The sequence below is a fragment of the Heterocephalus glaber genome, unplaced genomic scaffold, assembly GCF_053883595.1.
Source record: "Heterocephalus glaber isolate CG9 unplaced genomic scaffold, H.glaber_assembly_v1.0 deba00001503, whole genome shotgun sequence".
NCBI lineage: Eukaryota > Metazoa > Chordata > Mammalia > Rodentia > Bathyergidae > Heterocephalus > Heterocephalus glaber.
Window position 1 is genome coordinate 1,041,905 of NW_028258323.1, and position 23,752 is coordinate 1,065,656.

A 23,752-nucleotide genomic window follows, 5' to 3' on the forward strand; every position below is an offset into this window, starting at 1 on the left:
TAGATAGGTAGATAAATAGACAAGATAGATAGATAATTGATAGAAAAAATATTAGTTAATAGAAGCCAAGTTGAAAGATATGGACAAAATAATTCAAATGCTACTTTGTCGGACTCTTTAGTCTTTGCCAGACTCATTAGTAGGATGTTAGTAGAGTCTTTTTATAAAATTCCTTGTTTACAAGCTGAGGATTACACAGCAGTTGATTTTGCTCAATTTCCCTTTGTTAGAAAAGTGTAATTTAATTCTACCCTCTTCGAATCTACTAGAAGTCATGACAATGCTAGATTTAGTAGGCAATTTTAGATATCGAATTTGTTTTTTATTTTCTGGGGTTTTATTTTATAAATGAGTAAACAAAGAGAATACAACACTGAAAGTTAAGTGATGAAATGCAATGGGAAAGTCAGTTATTTGTTGGATATAAGTGTTTCATAACTATAGTAACTGAAGATAATAATAGAAGAATTTTACAGTATCACTGAGTATGTAATAAAGGAGAAAAAATTTATTAAATTCTGAAGACTTAATAATTTCCATGCTAATCTTCAGCAGTAAGAACTATATATTGAATATCTATCATCCACTCTAGCATGAACAAGTTTCAATCTCTTTTCTTCTGATATATATTAACAGTTGCTCTCTAACCTTTCTCAGCCTTTTTGTAAGTGCAATTAGTTTAAGGTTGATTAAATCTGAGTGTAAACAGAGCACCACCTCAAATTCATCTTCAAGATGGGAAAAGTTGCTAAAAGTATCTACAAGTCAGTAGTGTCTTTATTTTCTTAATGAAATGAGCATATTAAAAGGGAGAGCTTTCAATAAACCATGTTTTTCAAAGGACACAGAGGCTATTATTATTTGAAGATGACTCCACAGACAGTGATTGCTCTACTAATGACTTGACTTTGCATTATTACAGTAAGATTTTTAAGCATTTGGGAAAATTCAGAAATTTTTCTGCCTTGGACAAGTGCTCTATATGACCCATAATAATCCACCTATTAGTACTTCATGGAGCTAGTACTACACGGAAGTGGGAAGGCAAAGGTAGACTGTGCTCCACAATTAAAACTGAAAGGAAACACACAACCAATGTGTGCTTAGGAAAAGAGTGTTTAGGGAGTTGATTCTGAAATCACATTATCACTGGCCTTCAAGAGACTAGAAGCTGAAGGATATGCTAACTACACATGTTTTGTACATATGTACAAATATAATATGGACACAGTATCAGACTTGAGCCACTGAAGGACCCAGTAAATTCAGTAAAAAAAGTTTCATGCATCACAGCTTTACTTATTGAATGTTTTCTCGTATTATCATTCTTCAGTATAGATCACACACATATTTCTTTAAAAACCACAAGTACAGGAATTCTAGAATCTTTCAGTCTATCTAACCCTTAGCTGGACTAGACTAAAACATTTCTAACCAGATTACTACAGCCACTAGCATCTACTTACCAAAGGAAGGTGATGAGATAAGACAAGAGCCCTTTTCCAAATATGAATATATGAACAAGTAAGGTTCTGCTGAATTTCAGGGTCTACAATATAAATCTTAGATTGCTTATGTACATAGGGTATCATCACTGCAGACCACTAACTGAAGGACATTCGCCAGAAATGGCTTTTCAAATTTTTGTGCAAAACAAAATAGATAAGAGGTGTGATCAAAAAATTTGGTAAAGGTTTAAATCTAAAAAGGTTATTACAGTAAAAGATATATTGCTATTAAATTCCCTCAAAAAATTGCCCTTCACTCTGAGCACACTTATCTCATCATTCCTGCCATTTTCTGAAGAGGTTCTGGAAGTCCTCCTTTGTGAGTGTCCTTAGCTGTGCTACACTGGCTGCCTTCATGTTCGGAATCCATTTAAAGCATCTACCTTTTCAGTTGGACTACTGAAGTCACACAGAACCAGATCCAGTGAATAAGGTGGATGAGAAGGCACTGTGATGTTTCTATGCATCTGCTTTTCTATTTAATGAAACTTGGCAGCAGCATTACCACCTCTCTATCTCTGTATCAATCTATCTTTTTCATCACAACATGTAAAGACATTCATGAAAGAAGATCTTCCGAACTGCTTTAGAAAGTGACAAGAATGATGGAATAAGTGTGTTTAAAACTAGGGGAAGTCTTTTGAGAGGGATTAATGGTGATTTATATTTTACTCTGATAATTTTTAAACATTTAAACATTCACCATATGTTTTGTTCAATTCCTTGTATATCTTAAAATATTGTACATACATATTTTAAAGAATATATGTGGTGTCTGTCCAATTAAAGCAAACTAATCTGGATTATGAAATATATATATGATAATCACATATTGGTTATATACTCATTATATATCCATATATATGACTATATTTTCTATTTAAACTAAACTTATCCACTGGATTATTTCCAGAGCATTTTGTAACGATAGTTGTTTCAGCTTGATTAAATGTCATCATATAACTGTAAGTGAGATTTCAGAAAAATTTAGTTAACATAACCTGTACTATCTTACTTCTAAATATTTCACTTTCAAGGCACAGATTTCTTTATCATAAACACTGCAACTCCATAATTTTATCTGCATTAAGCTTACATCTCTGTTATAAACATCTGGTAAACATCATCTTGCCAAATTGACTGAGACCACTTTCAAGCTGATTGCATGTAACACCACCAAGAAAGAAAGAATATGCTTCTACTTCCCACCATCTAAATCTGTAAAATCAGCTCTCTATGGTTACAGAGCACACCAGCCTTGACAAAACTTCTCAGCTGAACTTCATTGTTCACTTTTGCCATCACAGTGGCTGTCAGCTTGGATCATCTTTGGAGGAAGAAGTGAGAAAAATAGAAAATGCTCCTTGGCAAGAAGCAGCAGGACAGGAGTGAGAGAAGACAATGAAATCCCGACATGTCGATTTATACCTGTGCTTGTTTTTGTTCTGAGGCTGACAGTGGAAAAGCAACACAATGAGAGACCCTCTTGTGGATAATTGGAAAAATGTTCTAAAATGATTTGTTCAACTTGATCCTGAACACAGTTGTTAAATCCTCATTTTACAGATTACTTTACAATTCCCCCACCTCTGAAGCTATAGAGGACTCCTTAGCTTACATGATGAAGCAGAATAATTCTCATTGTTTCTGCTTCAACAGACAATCTTTTTTGTTTTACCTTTTACCTTACTTATAGAATAAAATCTTTCATTTATTCCAAAAAATTTTATATGAGCTTTTTAAAATGATTTTCAATAGTGACATTTTTGCTCTACCATTCCATGGTAAACAAACAAAAAATAGTAGTAGTTAATTTCTTTTGAAGATATTTTAGTGTTGCCTTTTCCTCCCCATGTTAAATAAACAATAAAACAGTTGAAGAGGGAACAAAAATTGCAAAACCCAGTAACAAGTAGAAGATAATAAGACTCCATTTCAAACAAGTTAGGAGTCGTGACTCTGACAGAAGTACCAGTATGTCAACATTTATATGTGAAAACCAGAACTGCTCTTGCACACACATGTACCTTTTCATGATGACACAGGCAAATCAAGATTTTTGATAACACCTCTTTTGGAATTGGGCCCTCCATATTTTATCCCAGTCTCAGAGATTCAAGAGACCTCATTCATTTCCATTTTCCAACTTCAGCTAGTCACTACATTAAGATACTATGCCAATCTGACAGCTGTCGAGAACATGGGAAAGGTGGGTGGATTTCAGGAGCATGTCTGGGACTGGATGTGTTTTTGGCATGAAAGAGGCAGATAACCTCACTGTTGACAAAGGCAACAGAACAAAAGTGAAATTAAAGGCAGGTTATTAGGATAAATTACTGCAAGAATAAAGCTGTAAGACAAAACAGTGCACTGCAAATCCAAGTTATGAGTAAACAGAGAAATCTCAAAGCTAAGGTTGAGGAAAGAGAAAAGAAAAGACAACCACAGTGGTGGTGGGAGGACTGTGCTCTATGTACACTGCCTACACACGTGACAGGGTGGTCATTGAAACATCCAACTCTATCCCTTCATTTTGCTCTTTGCTAGCTGAATATGACTTTATTTCCCTCAGCTAAAGGAAAAACCACTAATAATTTCAGGAAACTCCAAGGCTGACATTTGGAAAGTCAGATTTTCTTTAATTTGCTGATAACTTTGTTCTAAAATGGGATTTAAAATAATATTCAGAGATATTTTAATTGACTTCTATTTCTGTTACTATACCTAAGATTAAGGATAATTTCCATACCACAAAACGGAGAAATAGAGGCCCCAAATGTCCTACAAAACATATTACAAAATTCTTAGCATAAAATGCCCAAATCTTTCTGTTAACAATCTGTTAACTTCTTGAGAAAAATGCTGCTTTGGATCTATTTTTAAGTCATTAAAGTCTATCAGTTTCCTTCCATGCAGGCCTCACTTTCTGTGGCAGCTTCATTGAAAGGAAAATGAAACTCACATGAACTGAATCTTCTTCAAAACATTCTCATGTTAATATTCTAAAATATTTCAAATTAATATCAAAAAAATAATCAGGAACCCATTGTTTTTCCCTTTCCTGGTAAACATAGGAGATTTACAACAATAATTTTGTTAGAAACTTTACTATATTATGTACCTTAGTATCACTAATAGTTTGCCACACACTTAACTGTCTGAACAACACAATTTTACGTCCTATATCTCTGCAGGTCAGAACATGAGTTTCACTAGGCTAAAATCAAGATGTTGGCAAAATTAAGGCTCTTAATTCTGTTCCTATCTGAAGGTGGCAGAGGAGAATGTTTCCTTTCATTCAAGTTGTGGGCAGATTTCAGTTCCTTGCAGTTGTAGGACTTAGGCCTCCACTTTCTTGCTCTCTGCTGACAGCCATCCTCAGCTTCTACAAGCTGGCCACAGTCCTTGGTTTATGGCCCCACTTCCTCCATCTTTAAAGCTGGTGACAAAGTGAGTCTCATATTTCAAATGTCATCTCCATCAACTCCTGTTGTGTCTCCCTGACCCATTCTCTCTGCCTTCCTTTTCTACTTCTAAGAAGTCATATCATCGTACTGCTCCCACCTGGATATTCCAGGATAATCTCCATATTTTAAAATCCTCAGTCACATCTGCAAAGTCCCTTTGATCATACCATGTAACATATTTAAGGATTCTGTGGATTAGGACCTAAGCATCTTTGAGGAAATCATTATTCTGCCTTCCACATCATGAGAATATTTTGTATCACTAAAGCCACAAAAATAAATAAACACTGAAAATAAAAATTACTTGTTTACATATTTCAACATTTTCAAAATGCAAATTTTGGTTCATTATTAAAATGTTCTACTTTTCGAATTGTAAAAATAACCACTGTTTGACATTAGAAAGATGGAAATTTACTAGATGAATTCCAAAAAATGCCTTGCTATATTTGGTGAATTACGCTTAAATCCAAGTGTGATGATTTAGTAAGTGCACTAGAGTGCTTGCTGATCTGCAGTCACCTGATGAAGCACTGATGGTGAACTTAAACCACCTGTCAAAATGAAGTGAATTAATTTCTTAAATAGTTTATTAAATGTAAACTGAAGGATTGAAAAATAATGAGAACTATCCATTTGTATCCCTTTTAGGGATAACATTGCTAATATTTTAAATGAGTAAAAATGAAATAAAAAATAAAAAGTAGTTTTAAATGTTCATTTTTTTCAAAAAAGTTTTTGTTTTTAAAAAGAAATAATAATTAAGATAGCAATAATTTATATAACAAACAATTACACAAATGTCTTTTATAAAATAAACGTATTTAAATATAAATATTTAAGGTGCATATCCTAAAATTTTACTTATCAACATGAGTCATCCAAAAGGTTAAAAATTATTATGCTGACAAGTTCATACTAAATATATTTGACTGCTACATTGCATACTGAAACTGTCTAAAAGAAATGCTTATCAATTAACCAGATATCATTACTTCTTTAAAATTTATATATAAATTGGTACATTTTAGGTATACAATACATTTACATTTATCACTGGGTGTTTGTACCTGACCATGATGTATCCCAGTTCTTCTTTTTTCCCCCATTATCTATATGCCTTCACCCCCACCAGCCTTCCCTTTACTTTTGCAAGAGTCAGATCTAGATTTGTTGAGATTTCAATTAGCCACTCAAAAATTTCAGAACAGAATAGTTTACTAAGGAGCTCAAAATCTTCCTATTTGGGAAAAATTAGGAAAATGTTTTTTAAATGCAACTTTTTCTACATTGTTAAGTTCAAGCATTGAATTTTAAAAACCATCAGAACATGAGATATCATTTATCCCTCTTAAGTGGGTAGGAGGATTTATTTGCTGTTACATTTAATACATGTTATTTTTAATGCACAGCTCTTCATTTCTTGCTGTGAAACATGCAAATAAAATTTTTCTAAATGTGTTAGCAACAACTTAGGAATCTCCAGCTCTTTTGATTTTTCTCACAGTCATTGTGCAATGAAATTTTCTGCTGGTGACCAGAAAAACATAACACAAGCTACATTGTATATATTGTCAGAGAATGCATAATGAATAATAAATAATGCTCATAATTCTATTTTCTCTCCAGAAGAATTTTCTTTCCCTGCCAATTTATTTACTTATCTCGGTTTTATCTGTGTTTGTGTCTAGTAGATGCACACAGCATGTTTCCTTTACAAGTAGAACTGAATCAATGTCACTTACCACACTATCCCCTGAGCCCCAGAGCCAATAGGCTTTAGATTCTGGTAGCGCTTGAGAACTGTGAAGGTCGAGTCTCCCACTTCCACACTGTAGAACTGGTTGTCCACTTTGCTTTTGCTCATGTTGTAATGTTTGGCTATATATGACACATCCACTTGTTTATCGAATCCCTGGCCAAAAGAACAACAAAACCATGAGACAAGTGAGCCAGTGGAATGAAAACAGATGCAGAGAAGTCTGCTCTTTTAATGACCACTAATATGTAGCCATCTATAATCTAGTTCAGGGAGTTCATGCAGGAAATAATGTGTGTTGGCTCATGAAAGATTACCTGGAATAAAAGAACTTAAAAATACGAAGATTTTTTTAAATAGTAAAAGTATTTAAAATAGACTAAATTTAGGTCTAATTCACATAATGTTTTCTGAAGTCTTTCTTTGAAACCATTCATTTATAGGGCAAACACACTCTGAACATGTACTGGTCTCAAGAACCATACTAGATACTTGAAGATTCAAGTAAATAAGGTGGAGATGATCACTGATTATCCATTATGATTGTTATACAAGGATAGATAAAAAATTATATCTACCACACTTTCTCCAAAAAACCTAACATACAAACTAACATGGAATTTGAATTATTTTAGTTCAGTAAATTTGAATTAAATAGTGTTAGTTTCATTTGTCTTCATTAATACCAAAATTATTCCTCATTAAGTCTTGAAATACTTTAGTTCAAATTCACATTATTCTAAAATACTACTTTATTTTTTGTAATCTTATATTTTAAATATCTAGATCGTAGGGGCCAGGGATGTAGCTCAGTGGTTCTGCCACCTGCCTCGCAAGTGCAAAGACCCGAGTTCGATCTTCCATACCAAAAAAAAGAAGTAGATGGTTACATTTTCTGTTTATCCTTAAGAGTTCATCTATCAATCATAGTAATTGAAAAATTCACTCCTGAATTTTGAATCATTATATATGTATAATATAAAGAGCCATTACCTATGATTATTATTTACCCATGAACACTCTTCTATTATACTTTATGACACAAACATTATGGATTCTATAGCAAGATGAACCCTCAAAGATTACCAACTAGCCCTTTCTTGTACCTCACACCGGTGGAATGCCTCCCTAATAGTTACTGCTTCTTGCTGATTTTCTTTGGAGTTTAAACAAACCCACATTTTCTGTGCATTCCTGCACAATATCAGCGTTGAAAAATGAATAATCTTAGCCAGTAGTTCCCAATAGAGGTGGCATTAGCACACGGAGGGAATTTGAGAGGTTTGTAGCATGCTTGGAAACAATGCTGAAAAATATGATCTGCATTTATTTGGCTTATCCAACAAGGCACAATGTCCCGCAATGAATGGGACATTTCACACAATGAATAAATTCCCACACACCTCCAACTTTGGAATGTCCTGCCAAAGTTTTAATTAATGAAAACCTACCTATGGTGTTTTGAACCCAGAATCTACAGGATTTCATATGATTTTTAACATATACTAACAACTCTGAAAGTCTAATTCTCACATAATTTGAAAGAAGATGTTAACCTCTTTCAGATCTGAGCCTCTGGCTTGATCATAAAACCATTTTCCTTGGAAAGTTTAGTCATTTCATTACTAAATTAAAAATTGAAAGAAAAGTATCATCTAATTTCTGCTTGTATGACCTTGGAAAGGGACCATGACAATATCAGTAATGTAAATGAAGAGAATTCCATGGGACCATTTGGACACAACTGACAAAATCTACAAATCCAGCATGAGAATCTTGAACCCGCAAGTAGGCAGCAAGACAGGCAGAACTGAGAGTAGATAAACATAACTGGTACTGGTCTACAATTGGGTCAGATGTGGATGCAGCATTCACTACAAATGCACACAGGTCTCAAAGAATAAAGTAGATGATAAAGGGACGGACCTACACTGTTTGGACAGGAAGCTGAAAATTTAGGTAATTTGCATGCAAAAATAAGGGACCTGAAATCTGAATCACAGACTGTAGAACATAGAAATTAAGCAAAACTGTTAAAAATCTGAACATTGCAAGTTTTTCAAGGGCACAAGAGGGTTAGAACAGATAACGGGTTTGGACAACAGCAGAAAAGGGAACATTAATGTTTAAACAATCCTTGATTTCTACTCCGGTACGAGGAACTGCTCTCCACACCATTGTCCATTTCTATTCCAGACTGGTTGGCATGTAAAACCGTCTGATAAAAGGTCTGACCTTTTTCCTACGGAAGATAAAAATGTAACTGTAGCAACAGTATGAAATGCTTCTATTTGCCAAGGTTAACTTGGGATGACTGAAGCACTTAAGTTGTCATTTGTCCTGTTCTGATTCTGCTTTACACCCTTTAATATTCTCACCACCCACATAATCCTAAGCACACATGGGTCTCATAAATTTAAGTAATCCCTTTCCCCCACTTATTGGCTGTACTGGTGCAGAATGGCTCCCCTGAATGCATTGCCTGTGTATTCATCACATTTAATGGCCTTTATGTTCCTGACTCCTGACTTAATGGTATATTTTGGCACAACCAAGGACTTGATATGGCTTTTGGACTTAGTTATGGCTTTTGTAGCTATACTTTAAGTCTTCATATTGCATTTGAACCAAACTGCTGGCTTTCCTCTTCTAACATTAAAAGACACCAAGGGAGTTTAATGAAGTCGCCCATTTCTTTTTCAGGCATACCCTAAGAGATACTCAAATCTTTTTGACCCCCAAAAACCCCTGATGATATACATATTAGGTACAGATAATTGATTTGGCACTGGAGATATAAGAAAGATAAGATAAGGTCCCAGCCTGGTTTGGAGAATTAAGTAGTTAAGACACAGATGATATACTCTATAGTAGAATGAATAAAAGATGCAGCAAACAAACAGAAAGTGAGCAATCAACTACTTGCATTCATCCATTATTATTAATTCATTCAACTAATACATGCCAAGTCATCAGTATAAAACTGGTATTATTTGAAGGAGAGATTTGACTTGTGTTTGCTCAGAGTAACAATATCCCTGGGCCTCTTTTCTCACTGGTTCTTAGATGTGAGTGTACATCTGGACTGCCTGGGGAGGTTAATAAAATACAAATCCTGGGCAGGCACAACACCCTGGAGATCTGGATTCAAGCATCAATAGAGGTCCTGAGAATCTGCAGGTTATTAGGAAGTCCAGCTGATTTGAAGATATATCTGCCACTTAGAAATACTACATTAGAACAATCATTCTCTAAGTGTGTTCCCTGAAACATCAACAATAGCATCTCTGGAACTTGTCAGAAATGTAAATACTCATCCTTTTCCCACACCTATTGAGTCAGGAACTCTGGGGATGGAATCCAACAATCCATGTTTTAATCAGCCCTCTAAGTACTGCTACATGCTGGGAGCCTCACATGGGAGTGGAGCGATGGGCTGAAGACAGAAACAAATGGAACAGCTTTGCCTGAGATACTCAGAGTGAAACTCTTACTATGAAGCAGAAGTAACATTTCTGTATCTGCACTGGAACACATACCTAGTGGCTCAATGAACTGCTAAATTCTGATGCTCATGGCACATGCAAACTGCAAACCAGAGTCCAAGATAGAGCAAGGACTAACTATAATACTTCACGTTCAACTATATTAACTACCCCCAAATCCAGGCTGACAAAGTTTCTATTCAGTCATGTCTGCACCTGGCCACCTGCTGTAATAAAGCACATAATTTTCTCTTAGTAATTGCTGACACTACTAAAAAGGGTCCAGTAATTTTTCCAGTGTGTACTTGAAAGATTTTTCGTATAATAGAAATGCTATATATGGACTTAGTGACAGCTGGTACAATGATTAAAACCAAGGAGTAGCACACCTGACTAGCACATAAAGTCCTGAATGTGATCCCAACACTGGAAAAAACAAAGGCAGAACTTATCCACACATTTTAACAGTAAGAATATTTTCACTCACAAAGAGACAATAAGAGCTATTTACTTGAAATGACTGATTGCCTGGCACATTTTCTAAAATAAAATTACTCAGGGTTCACTTATATCCACTACAGAGCATATGATTTCTCACAATAAAATTGAAAAATCATCATTATAAGGTTTATGACTCTCTCTCTCTCTCTCTCTCTCTCTCTCTCTCACACACACACACACACACACACACACACACAAACATAGGGTTTCCTTTCAAGTATCTTTATACATAGTTTGAAATTAAACTCTGGATAAAACCTAGCCATTACAGAATGCATTCTTGAATGTATTGTAGATCATTGGTAAAGTCTATTTTAACTATTCAAGTGGTAATACATGGAAATAATAGCATTGGAAATTTTCTTGGATGGATGTCTCAACTCAAAATTCAATGGCAAGTACACTGTGTTAACAGCTTCCCTTAGATCCCATCTGTGCCCCAACCTCACAGATTCAAATCGAGATTTGAAAAGTGCAGACCACATTTCATACCATGTACTTTATTCTTTGGCTTCCATGCAGTTTTCCTTGTCATGACTGTAAAGTTCAAGCAAAAACTTTACATAATGTGCCCGTGAACATAAGCCATTTATAACACAATGGAAAATACTATCAATGCTGAAAATAACTTCTCTCTGCTTATGTTTTAGTATTCACTGGATTCAGGTGATAGGACAAGATTCTGAAGTTTTAACATGGATTAGAACTATCAAGGGAGGGGGGGTTAAAACAAATTTCTGAGCCTCACTGTAAAGTTCATGATTCACTGGGATTAGAGTAATGGACCATAATTTGTATTTCTAACAAAGGTCACATAGTTTTTTTCTAATTTATATTTTTGTTAGTGCATGTTTGCAGAACATAATTATTATATTCAACATGGGGAGTTGTTACCGTACATAACACATCTTCATTCTTTTTATTTCCCCTTCTCTTCCTTCACCCTCCCTCTATCTCTTGGTCCCTTTTCTTTTTGCAAAGATTCATCTCCCCTTTCCTATTATCTATCTTTTATTTTGGCCTTTAATTCATATATATTTGAGCTTTTGTGTCTGATTTATTTTACTTAACATTATGATTTCAAGGTATATCCATTTTCCTACAAATGACTCCAGTTTATCTTTCTTTATGGTAGAGTAGCACTCCACTCTTTATAAATACCACTTTCTTTCTCCTTTTATCGGTTGATGGACATAGGGGCTATTTCCAAGATTTACCTATCATGAATTGTGCTACTATGAACACAGGTACGCATGTATCAATGTAATATGATACCTTTAACTCTTTCGGGATGATATCTAGGTGGAGAATAGCTAGATCAAATGGAATTCCAGTTTTAGTCTTTGGAGGAATCTCCATATTGATTTCCACACCAGTTGTACTAGTTTGTACATGTTGAAAGCTGCTGTTCCAGAGAATAGGGATAGGAGGTATCACCACTCAAAGTGGGCTAATGGAGAGGCAAAGGCTAGAAGCAACACAGACCAACAAGTAAAGAATGTGGAAGTTAAAACCAAAGAGTGATTCCCCTTGGTGTCAGCACCTCTTCACCACGCCCAGATGCCATGGTGGCAGGCGTATGTGTTCTTACTGCATCAGGGTGATATAACTCTGACCAATGGTCTCTGTTAGTTCATGCAAATAAGCATCTTATTATCTTTTTATGCTAAATTTACACTAAAACATTGCAGGAGAATGTATGAATGAAACTCATAGGTATTTACAAACAATATATATATTTTTAAATGATAAACCATCACAGTAATAACTGTTGGAGATAAATACTTATGGTTTAAAATAACTACAAGTTTATAACAGCATATTCTGTTTATTTTTTTAAAAATTCATTCTTCCATTTAATATAAACTTATTTTTGAATGACTCAACAATTACTTTTATCTGGCTATCATTGAATATTCTTCACAAAAATTTCAAAGCGAACTTATTTTCTCCCTTTCCTCCATCTGCCCACAAAATTTAAAGTGAAGTTGAAAGAAGACTTTATTGCTGTTGGCATCTTTGTAGACAGCGTGGAAATGTGAATATAATCTGTTCTGTGAAAAGGCTGCATTTTGCGCAGCCCTGTAGGAAAAAACATTATACAATAAGTCTCTGTCACCAGTCCAGCGGTAGGCTATGGCTGGGAAATTTGGCAAAGAAAAATGCCTCTCATTACCGATCTTATCCTGCAGGTCTCCCAAACCCTGACGGCACTCCTCCCTCGTGTTACAACCTGTATTCCAGAAGCCCTGCCTCCTCGTTTCTTTCAGACATGACTGTGCTGTCAAGAAACACTGAGGGTTAGGAGTTTTTAGAGGCAAAGCTCCCTTACTTTCTTTTGAACAATATATCTGAAAATAACATCAAGCTTGGGTCAGTTCTATACTGCAGAGCTGTACAACTCTGAGCAAGCTATTTTTTCCTTTCATTTATTTATTATTTACACCCTGTATGGTTTCATAAAAGATTTGTGAACTCAGCATAAAAGGTATAGGAACAGAAAATAAAACTATTAAATTCAGTTTGAAGAACAAATGCCAAATAAAACAAATGCAGGCTGGAAAATGACAGATATACCAGAAGACTTAAGTTATGAGTATCTATTGCCTTGAGCACACAACTTAATGTTGTGCTTCAAGACAAAGGAAAACAAACGACAACCCCAATAGAACCATGGTGAGTGACAAGTTTTGAATCATTAGTTTCATAAAATAAATCACAGAAAGCATAGGAAAGATAAAACTTCTCTACCATGTAACTTTAGAAAGAGTATATCCAATAGAGTCAACTAACAGCCAATACATACAAACAATAGTTTTAAACCAAAGACAGAAATATGTTTCATATGACTTGTTATGGTATCAACTCTCAGTAAGGCAAGGGGAAAAGCATAGGTAAGCCAGCATTTTTGCCTGATATGCCTACTATAGTTGCACACTGTATTCTGTTAAACCCCTTAAAGTTGATGGTCAAAATAGATGAGGAATACGGCACACAAGCTGTTAATTGCCTTAAAATACAACTATTAGAACTATTAGTGCTACCAGTTATATGGATTCAAATGTATCTAATTCTAAATCATATGTTCTTTTTTTTACTAAACTATTTACTAATTCAGCTAAAATAATTTAGAACAGTGAAATGGTTTTCTAATGATGAGGTAAGCTATAGGAATAGGTCTTAGAAAATCAAGAGAAATGAATAACTCAGCTTTCTTTACAATCTTTCATTTATCAGTTATCTCAGCTAAGAATTTAATTGCATAGTAACCAATTCCATGTTGAAGTAAATAATCTTGGGCCGTGAAATAGAAGGGGCCTGACTCCATTCGTTTATTAAATATTTACTGAACACCTATTGTGTGGTATGCACTATAGAAGGTGCTATGGATAAGAAATTGATTCTCTCAATAGAAAAGTCAAGGTGGGTTAGCTGCAAAATACACCTCCAGAGAATTAACCAATCTGTCAAATACTGTTTTGGTGTTTCCATTTGCACATTAAAAATTATCTACCAGAAGATTCTACTTTTGACACAAATCATATTGTATTTATTCCAAAAATCATGACCATCAGATTGAGTTGCTTCATGATACCACAGCAAGATCATCACATAAAATTAGTAGAAACCATGCCTGCCATTCTGTTTGTTGTGGCGGAAATGCATGTACCCAATCTGTCTTATATCTGAGTGTTAAAGGGAGCGATTTGAGACAGTAATACTTCATGATATTTGGGATTAGACTTTCTTCTGTCAAGAACACATTTCCCCACTCATACTCACAGGTCTGACTCTCTAAGGAGGGCTGCATCCAGGGATCTATTTCACTTCTCTGTCAGTTGGCCCAGAGATGGCTACTGTGTGGAATCAACAAATCAATAATGCACCAAAACTTCAAGACTTGACTTACATTTAATCATTATTTTCAATTACTTACAAAAGCATTCAATACTAATCAATGGTAAAGCAGGCTTGAATGCTGTCTGCCTGTTCTTTATGTACTAAGGAAGAAAACTAGTACTGCTTGGATTTTCCTAGGTACTAAACTACCAGGCATTGTGCCTAGGGTCTAAAAAGTCACTTTATCTAAGAATTAGTATTCTCATTCTATGATTAATTCTAGACAGGAAACTTCAGACAAGGGTGAAAGTTGAGCTTTTCATGTCTGTGTCTGGCTTAAAATCCTGACCGCAAGGCTCTGGGCAAGTTCTTCATAACCATAGTCTTGGTTTCCTATGTACAAAAGGATGGGGGCCAGGGATTTAGCTCAGTGGTTTCGCCGGCTGCTGTGCAAGCTCAAGGACCCAAGTTAGACCCCCGGTACCAAAAAAAAAAAAAAAGATGGTAAAAATCTTCTGTTCATCAGTGGGCCACTACATGAGGTGATCTATTTCAAGTGTGTAATCTAGTACAAGCTGATAGCTAACTCTCAAATTTATCATGACTATAGTCATTACAACTATTATTGAGAGCTTATATGACATTTGAAGACAGCTAATAGCAGTTTTACAACATTTTTAACAAAAATTGTCTCAAGTCTAAAGCCATAGAGCCTGTCTAAGGCATTGTGGTACTGCTATAATTATAAAGCTAACAGGTTTTGGAATGGTCAGGTAACAAAACATTTTTTTGTGTGTTTCCTTCTCTGGTAGAAACACTGCTCTATGCATATCCATGTGCTCCACTGCACTTCCCAGTCTCCCTTGCTGAGTCAGGGCCCGTGGCAGCTAATTCTGGGGCAGTTTAAAAGTGATATGTCTCCTCAAGCCATGTCTTTCCATGCCTGGTGTCCAGGAATGGACTTCAGGAGCTTCAATTCCTGTCACCAGATAGAGGACACCCCTTGCTAACCTGAATTGGAATTTATTTGGGAAGAAATAAATTTTTGTTCTTATAAGTCATTGAGATTTGAGGTCTACCTACTATTACTACAGTATGTTTTTCATTACACAAATGTTTATTTTAGTCTTACAATGCACTAAGCACTGTTTAAGCAACTAAAATTACAAAGCTCCTGAAACTTGGAATGTTGGTTTCAATATCACAGTAATCCAGCCTCCTAAACTGCTCACACAGGATTCTGTACTCTTTGATCTGTACATTCCCAAGTTACCTCTAATGAGGATAAAAGAAGGATAAATTAGGAAATAATAATTGGCATTACATAATCAAGAGAGAAACAAATGTCCAATTTAACAAATAAAATGAATTAAAAGTTTTTCTCAGGGTGGAAGTAAAAGCAGAGTAAAGTTATTTAGGAATCAACATGTTTAAAGTGAATTATCTGGGTTTTATGGACTTATCTCTAAAATATGTCTTTGTATTTTTAAGGGGAAAAATTAGAGTTTATCAAATGCTATATTTAAGAATTTGGAATTCTCAAGTTGTGTCTTCATATAAGCAATAAAAAATATTGCCTTAAAAGCCTATAATGGCCAATTTACTATAATCATTTCCTCATCTGCACAATTATAAAATCCAACTACTGTCAAAGTTTAGTAGTCCTACCTGCTACAAGACCATGGTTCTCACTCTTTAAATATGTATTAAAATGGGGATGTGAGACAGTGGTAGAGCCCTTGTCCAACATTATCTATGTCCTGGAGTTCAATCCCCAGTGTCACAAAACAAAACAAATCATTCTGCTATAGCTGCTTTAAAATTTCTTGGAATGTGTTAAGGACATATAACTGAATAAACATTCAGTTTTAGAGACGATAAACAAAAAAAGAGTTAAGTGACAATTGCCAGATTGAAACTGGTTTTAGAACTCAGAACCAAAGTGGGTGCTCTTAACCTACTGCAAAATGCAGCTTCTGTTCATCATGTTCACCAGCCTCAGATGATCTTTGTGCAGAAAAGAAAAAAATACTACTTAATATATATTTCCATGGCCTCCTATTGGAAGAATAGTAGAATTTAATTAGGATATTTAAACCATTAATTGTTACTTAAGCACACAATGTGAACTAAAATGGAATCCAATGTTAGTATTTCTCTTGCAGAACATAATTACAGATTAGCCATGCATTGAAAACCACAAAGGGTTCTAAGATATTCTACAGTACAGTTATTTAGAAAGATGTAAGTAATAACTTCATTTAATCTGATTAATACCTCAACCATAATTAAATGTAGAAGATCAAGCTACACTACATTCAGGTTAAGCCCATTCAACAAGAAGTCAATCTGACCTTTCTGTGTTTCAAGCAAACCAGGACTTACTCAAAATGAACCAATACAGAAAACTTCATCATTACAAAAATGAACTTTTAAGACCACAATTTTCTGTTAATCTTGACAGCATAACTAAATTTATTCAGTAACTGAAATAGCTATTTATTAAATCTTTAGAAAAATTTTCAGGGCATAAAACAGGAACAAAACACTAAGTTTTTTCTTTTAAATGTTGCTACAGCCATTTTTCATGTGGGCACCAAGAAAAAAAATTATCATCAAGCAACAAATAATACTCATCTATAAAACTAGGTAGACAGTAATCATGATAGTATAGAAATCACAACGATTTATTCCATCATACAAGATGTGCTTTATGATAATGTTTAATGTTTTTTAAGTTAGTTATCCTAGACATCATGCAAATAGAAATATAAATATTCTAACTTTATAAAATTAATGAAAAATTAAATGCTATGCATCTGAGAAAATACAGAAGAACATCAAGTTCGAGTTTCCTCAATGCACAGGAGCAGAAACCCATTAAAAAGGAAAGCTAAAGTAAAAATTTATCTTTCCATATTACATGAAAAGAAAAATAAAAATGGATATGAGCTTGTAGGTTTCTGTCTCAAAATTATAATCATTCTTTTACAAAATACCAATATCTTTAAACATATCTATTGCCAACCTATTGAAATCTTTTTCTATGTGTCTACCAATTCAAAACTAAAGTAATTTTTTGGAGGGTGGCAGGCAATTTTTCTAAAAATCGAAGATACGTGCCATTTATTTTGCAGAACATCAAAACTGATACATGTTTACCTGTTAGATTACACATAACATCTCATGGCCCTGCTCTACCAAAACACCTTCTCCTTTGATGCTCTGCTCCTTCTGTTGATATAAAAGTCTGTATTTCACCTAAAGCAAGTATCCAATGAAGTATAACAATTTTAATTAAATGTTTTCAAAGAATTTGAACCAGAAACATCATAGGCTCATCAAATGAAATAAATTGCACAAATCAAGTTAATTTTAATTTAAAATGCCTTAATACCAAAATAACTTTTTAAAAATCCATGTAATTTGGGAATCAAGTTTATCAATATTTTTTAAATGCCCTAGGTACTAGTAATCTGAGTATATGACTTAAAATAAAAGCCCTTCCATGGACAAATATATATTTGCAATATATATATATATATATATATATATATGCATGCTTTTATTATCCAGACATTAGAGTGATAAAATAAAATTTAATTAACTAGTCAAGTAATCCCACAATATTTTATATCTTTTAAGAAAAACATTGCTTTAACTAAAAATTTCAAAGTCCTTAATCTTGGCTATCATTGATGGTGTCAAAATAACTAAGAATGTTCCAAAAATTGAAGAATAACTTTGACTGTAATAATTCTACAATAGGACTGTTTTTTGCCATAGCCCCAGCAATATTTTTAGACCTTATATATCACAGCCATTTTTTGGTATTTATATAAAAGATTTTTTCCCCTTACTGGTAACCAATAGCATCTTTGACTTCTTTCTATCTAACTATAATTTTTAAAAACATTTTAGTTGAATTTAATCACTACTTATTTCAGTCAGAATATGGCACACCAGCAGAAAATATAAAGAAATTTATAATAGATATTCCATCATAAAGAATGATTAATGTGCTAGGTGATTACCCCCAACTGATCTTTGCATAATGTATACATGAGTCAAAATATCCCATTATATCCCATAACTGTGTATAATTATTACATGTTCATTAAATGTTTCAAAAAGTGTATATTGGAATTAATATAATGGTGAAAACCTCTGACTCCTAAATAAAGCACAGTGAATTTTGCCTTCTGATAATACATAATACTGTGAAGATTAAATGAAGTAAAACCTTAATAATATTTTCTTTTCTTTTATTTTGGATTGGATATTGACAAATTATAATTGTACTATACATATTTCTGGGGTACAGAATGATGCTGCATGTAAACAGTGCAAAATGATTAAATCAAACTAATTAACAGACCTATAATATATAACACATGTGTTAAGAAATTAATGGTGAAATCAGCAATTAGCCAGCCAATGCACAGGTTACTCCTTGACACAGTCAACATAAGAGGCCATGTAATCTGTGTCGCAGCCAAAACGACAGCGAGGCTTAGCTCAGTGCCCTGTATCTCTAGCTTTATTTGAACTTATGATCTGTTGATTAATTAATTTGAACCCTCTGTGTCAGGCTTTCTCAAAATCAATAAATCATTTAAAATTATTTATGACTAACTCAGGCATTGTTAAAACACTTAGAAAAGACAATACTTTAATAACTGTTAGATTAATCTTAGGCTACTATGATCTGTGACGAGTAAAATAACCAAAACAAATGTATGAATATGTAAGCTCCAAAAATGCTGAAAAATTGATCTGATTTGAAAAGCAAGCAAACACACTTCTACATACTTTTCTACATTTTTACTTACTTTTTAAATTTTTATTTACTTTACTTTTCTGCTGTTTTTATCTTCTGTTCATTCATTCAGAAAGTATTTATTAAGCATTTACAGGGTTAAGATAAACTTCTGGTCCCCAGAGTCAAGGATGAGATGCCCTGGTCTTGCCTAGGTAGTGCAAAGACAAAGACAAAGACAAACCTGAAAACCTCACATAACACACACAGGATGTGATTAATGCTGCAGACACCAGTGGGTGTGGATGGAATTTCCAACACATGTTATCTCTCTGTAAATATATTCCCTGGTTAAAATCCTGACTCATCTGTTCAGTACAGCAAAGTTCCAAAAATAACACTTTTCACAGATCCTTTTATTCATAGAGTGAAATGTAATAGCTCCGTATGCCTATTCAATTGAGAAAAGAAGGCAAAGTCAGCTTCCTTATTTTTCAGGAGGAACAAGAAATTGTCCACTTTAAATTCTCTGCAGGTCTATACTTTGAAAAGGAATCAGACTAGTGCAAACAAAAGTTTATCCTTTTATTATCTAACATTACAAAGAAATAATTCTTTCTAGGATATAACAAGAAGCATTTTGCTACAAAATCTGTTTGGTCAGGTTTTTAAAACAACAAAATAAGAGTCACTTAAAAAGTCAGTAAATCCACATTCTTTAATTCAATTAGGAATTAAAGTTAAGTCTATTACCAATAATGTACATGTTTTCTGTTGATGTATAATATTAAGGTAATTTTATTTTCTCTCTTTTCTATGGTTTTTTTAAAGGGGCAACAGTGGGAAAATGGAAATATAAAATAATGAAGAAGGCCCCAAAGTAAAGAGACCTGGCTTCTCAGCCTGATGTCATGCTGAATGCATGTAACTTCAGCATTCTGGAGGCTGAAGCAGAAGGATCATAAGTTTGGGTTTAAACTGGGCAATTTACTGACTTGCCAGGACCCTGTCTCAAACTTAATAATTTAAAATGAGCCAAAATTGTGGATTACAACCCTAATACCACAAGAAAGAAGGACTCAAGGAGGAAAAAAGGAGGGAAGGAAGGGAAGATGGAGGGGAGGAGGGAAGGAAGGTAGGGAAGGGAAGGGGAGGGGGAGGGGGAAGGGGGAGGGGGAAGGGGAGGAGAGGGGGAGGGGAGGGAAGGGAAAGGAAGGAGGAAGAGAGACGAGAGAGAGGACGGAAAGAAGGAAAGAAGGAGGTAGGAAGGGAGGGAGGGAGGAAGGGAAGAAGGAGAGGGGGAGGGAAGGAAGAAGCAAAGAAGGGAGAGAGATGGGAAGGGAAGGGGACAAGCTAAGTAGGAAGGTAGGGAGGTAGGCTATGGACATATTTGATTACTAATTCATTGTTCACAAATTACTTAATTTCTGTGAATATTGTCTGTGGAGTGGAAATTAAGAAGAAACCTAACCCTGCTGGTGATGAGTTTAAACACCATACCTTATAAAGGATCTGTGAGATGCCCTATGTAATAACAAGCTTCCAAAAACCAATTTGGAAATAAACTCCGAAAAATCTGCCTTTAAAAATAAATACAATATTTTCATCCAACTACTAGAGAAATAAATGATTCACAGAGTTACAGGGAAAATAAAAATAAGAAGCTCTAAGTGATAACTGGAAACGCCCTGCTTGCTATTATACTTAGGGACTTTTAAAAATGTTATTAAAATGTACTTGTAAATTTTCTAAGTATCAGAAGCTCAGAGTGAGCAAGAAAATTAGAGTCATTAAGAAAACTCACACTTCCTTTTTTTACTCCTTTGCTTAAAAGGACTCTCACTAGAAATAGACATCTTACATCTGTCCCCAAGTGCTAGAGGTTGGTTTGAAAAATAACTTCAACCCACACAAAGCTATTTTGAATTTTTTTAAATGGCTGAATATTTGAGATGTTTTTATTGGTACTTTTTTGTGGTTTAGGAGATATGTAAAGCAGAAGTTTCTTTGTTGGTTGATTGATTGGTTTCAGTCTTAATATCTAGCATCATGGAGACTGAGGAAATGGCTCAGGGGTTGGGCCTGGACCTTGGAGCCAGACATTCAGACCCACCCTTTTCCCCAAGGTGGCGACTACTTCCATAACAAAATTCATCATTCTTTCTCTTTTTGGGCATGTGTTTGGTGACAGCCTGAACACTACTCTGCGAGTGCTGTAGTCCAGCATCAGACAGAAGTTAAATTCCAATGGTGTGTGGTAAATGCTGACAACTGCCTGGGGACAGAAGGGGAAAGTGACTTATTTGTATTTGCTCATTCCCAGGTTGTGAAAACACCAGCTGTGACAGATTTCTAGCTACCAACCTGAAATCACTGAACTTGAGTTGAAAACTTGAGACGTTCACTTTTTTATGAGCTCATGTGCTGCTGGCTCCAGCAAGGCACAGAAAACATTTCCTACCCAATGCAAGACACTTTCTCCTGGAGACAGAAAAACAACATCCCACACCAGCAACATATATAGTATGTCAGATACTGGCAGTGTGATGAGGGAAAAGAGGAGAGGCAGGGAAGTTCAGCAGGCTGTGTGGGGTAGGAAGGAACAATTCTAAGTAGGATAGTCAGAAAAGAGTCAATTCAAAAATGACATTTGCGCAAGGCCTGAACATGGAGAAGGGTAGGAGGGACCCAGTGGGCACCAGGGAAGAAGCATTTCAGGAGGAGTGTTTCAGGGGCTGCATAATAGACTTAGGTATTTACATGAAGGATTTCCCAAGTGAGAAAGGGAAGACATTGAAAGGGTTTTTCTGGTGTTTGCTTTGTTTCTAGCAGAGAAGTGACGCACTCTTTCTAATGTTTTGAGAATTACTCATTTGGAGGTGAGCAAAGGGACAAGTTTTGCAATAATCCAGGCAAGAGGCAAAGGTAGCTTGGATCAGGGTGGTAGTTGAGAGAATAAGACATGATGAGACTGGATACCTTTTTTTTTTTTTTTGGTACCAGGGATCGAATTCGGGTCTTTCCGCGGGGGAACCACTGCGCTAAATCCCCGGCCCAGAGACTGGATATCTTTTGAAGGTAGAGTCAACAACACTGGGCGGTGTCTAGCATGTGGGCGGGCAAAGAGGCACTCGCAAGATGATTCCAAGGATTTTATGCTAACCAGAAGGATGGAGTCAGCATTTGCTGAACTGAAGAAGACAAAGAGGAGTCAATTTTGAAATAAAGATTAGGAGTTCCTTTGAACGTGTACAGTTTGATATGCAATATGACACTTAATTGGAGATGTAGAACCAGGCACCCAGGCGTGGGAGTCTAGTTTCCAGGAGTGGTTTGGGTTGAAGGTAAAACTGTCCAACTGTTTCAGAGACACATAATATTTAAATCTCTAGGACTCGAGGAAAGCACCAGGAGTGTGAATGTAAACTTCTTTAAAATTTAATTATCCCTGTAACAAACACATTTTCCAGCACCGCGGTCAGTGATTTGCCAGTATAAGCTTATTGAATTCTCCTAACAACTCCCAGTAAGCAGAAATTATTTTACCCTTTTATAAATGAAAAAGCAAAACAAAACAGAAGTACGAGCTCTTAGATTAAGTAACTTGCCCACATTCACAAGTAAATGGTGACTAAGTGGCAGATGTGGAATTTCTCACCAATCATCCAGAACCAGAGTTGTGACAGAGAAAACAAGTTGTCTAAGGGTGTGAGGCTTCAGGAATTGAAACATTTACAGGAAAAGGAGGTGAGAGGCAGATCAATAAATCTTATCCAAAGCAGCTAACACTTCTCTGACTTTTCCCAGAAAGTCTAACTATGCTCAGAGTGAGTGAATACCGGAAAAACAGAGAGTAGACACAAAAACAACCTTTTATTTACCTTTATCCTTTTCTATACTTTCTATAATAAGCCCATGTGACTTCTAGAATCAGGGGAGGTTGTACTAAAATAATAGAAACAGCAGATCTGCCTTTTAAAATTAAACCTTGTTTCATGTCATTCTCTGTTTCAAATTAAACCTTCTTTTCATATCATTTTCTGTTTACAACACCACTCAATGAGACATTTCAACCATAATCGCTATAAAAAGACTAAAGTTTCTTCACAGAGTGTGAATAAGGTTTGCGTATAATTTATTGTGTGAACTAAAACAATTCTTGAAATTAAAGGGGAGCCCTGTCGATTATACCATGACAGCAAGTGTAGTCTAGGACTACTGTCAATATACTTGAAGAGATGATAGACACCCTAGGTAGCCTCTTTCTTAAGAACAGAGGTAGTATGAATAGACAGATACGGAATGACTTGGTCCATGAAAAATATCAAGCACTGTTGGAGTCTTCTTACAGTTCCTTGTAGTTAAATGCACCTTAATTGGTCACTGACGTTGTTTAGATTTTTTATTAACTACTTGTTACAACTAGACATCAG

General features: G+C 35.0%; 1 protein-coding gene across 13 annotated transcripts in view; it reads right to left on the bottom strand.

Moving 5' to 3' along the window:
- Mapk10 (mitogen-activated protein kinase 10) overlaps positions 1–23,752 on the bottom strand; it is a 357,438-nt gene that overhangs the window by 142,212 nt on the left and 191,474 nt on the right. For 10 of the 13 annotated variants that reach the window (XM_087185889.1, XM_004870519.4, XM_021248788.2 and 7 more), the window contains one exon: positions 6,721–6,890. In XM_087185889.1, coding sequence (XP_087042015.1) covers positions 6,721–6,890 — 170 coding nt within the window. Of the gene's footprint in view, positions 1–6,720; positions 6,891–14,503; positions 14,578–19,392; positions 19,531–23,752 lie in introns of all 13 variants that reach the window. The other 3 variants (XM_021248787.2, XM_087185892.1, XM_087185887.1) reach the window with 2 other exon arrangements.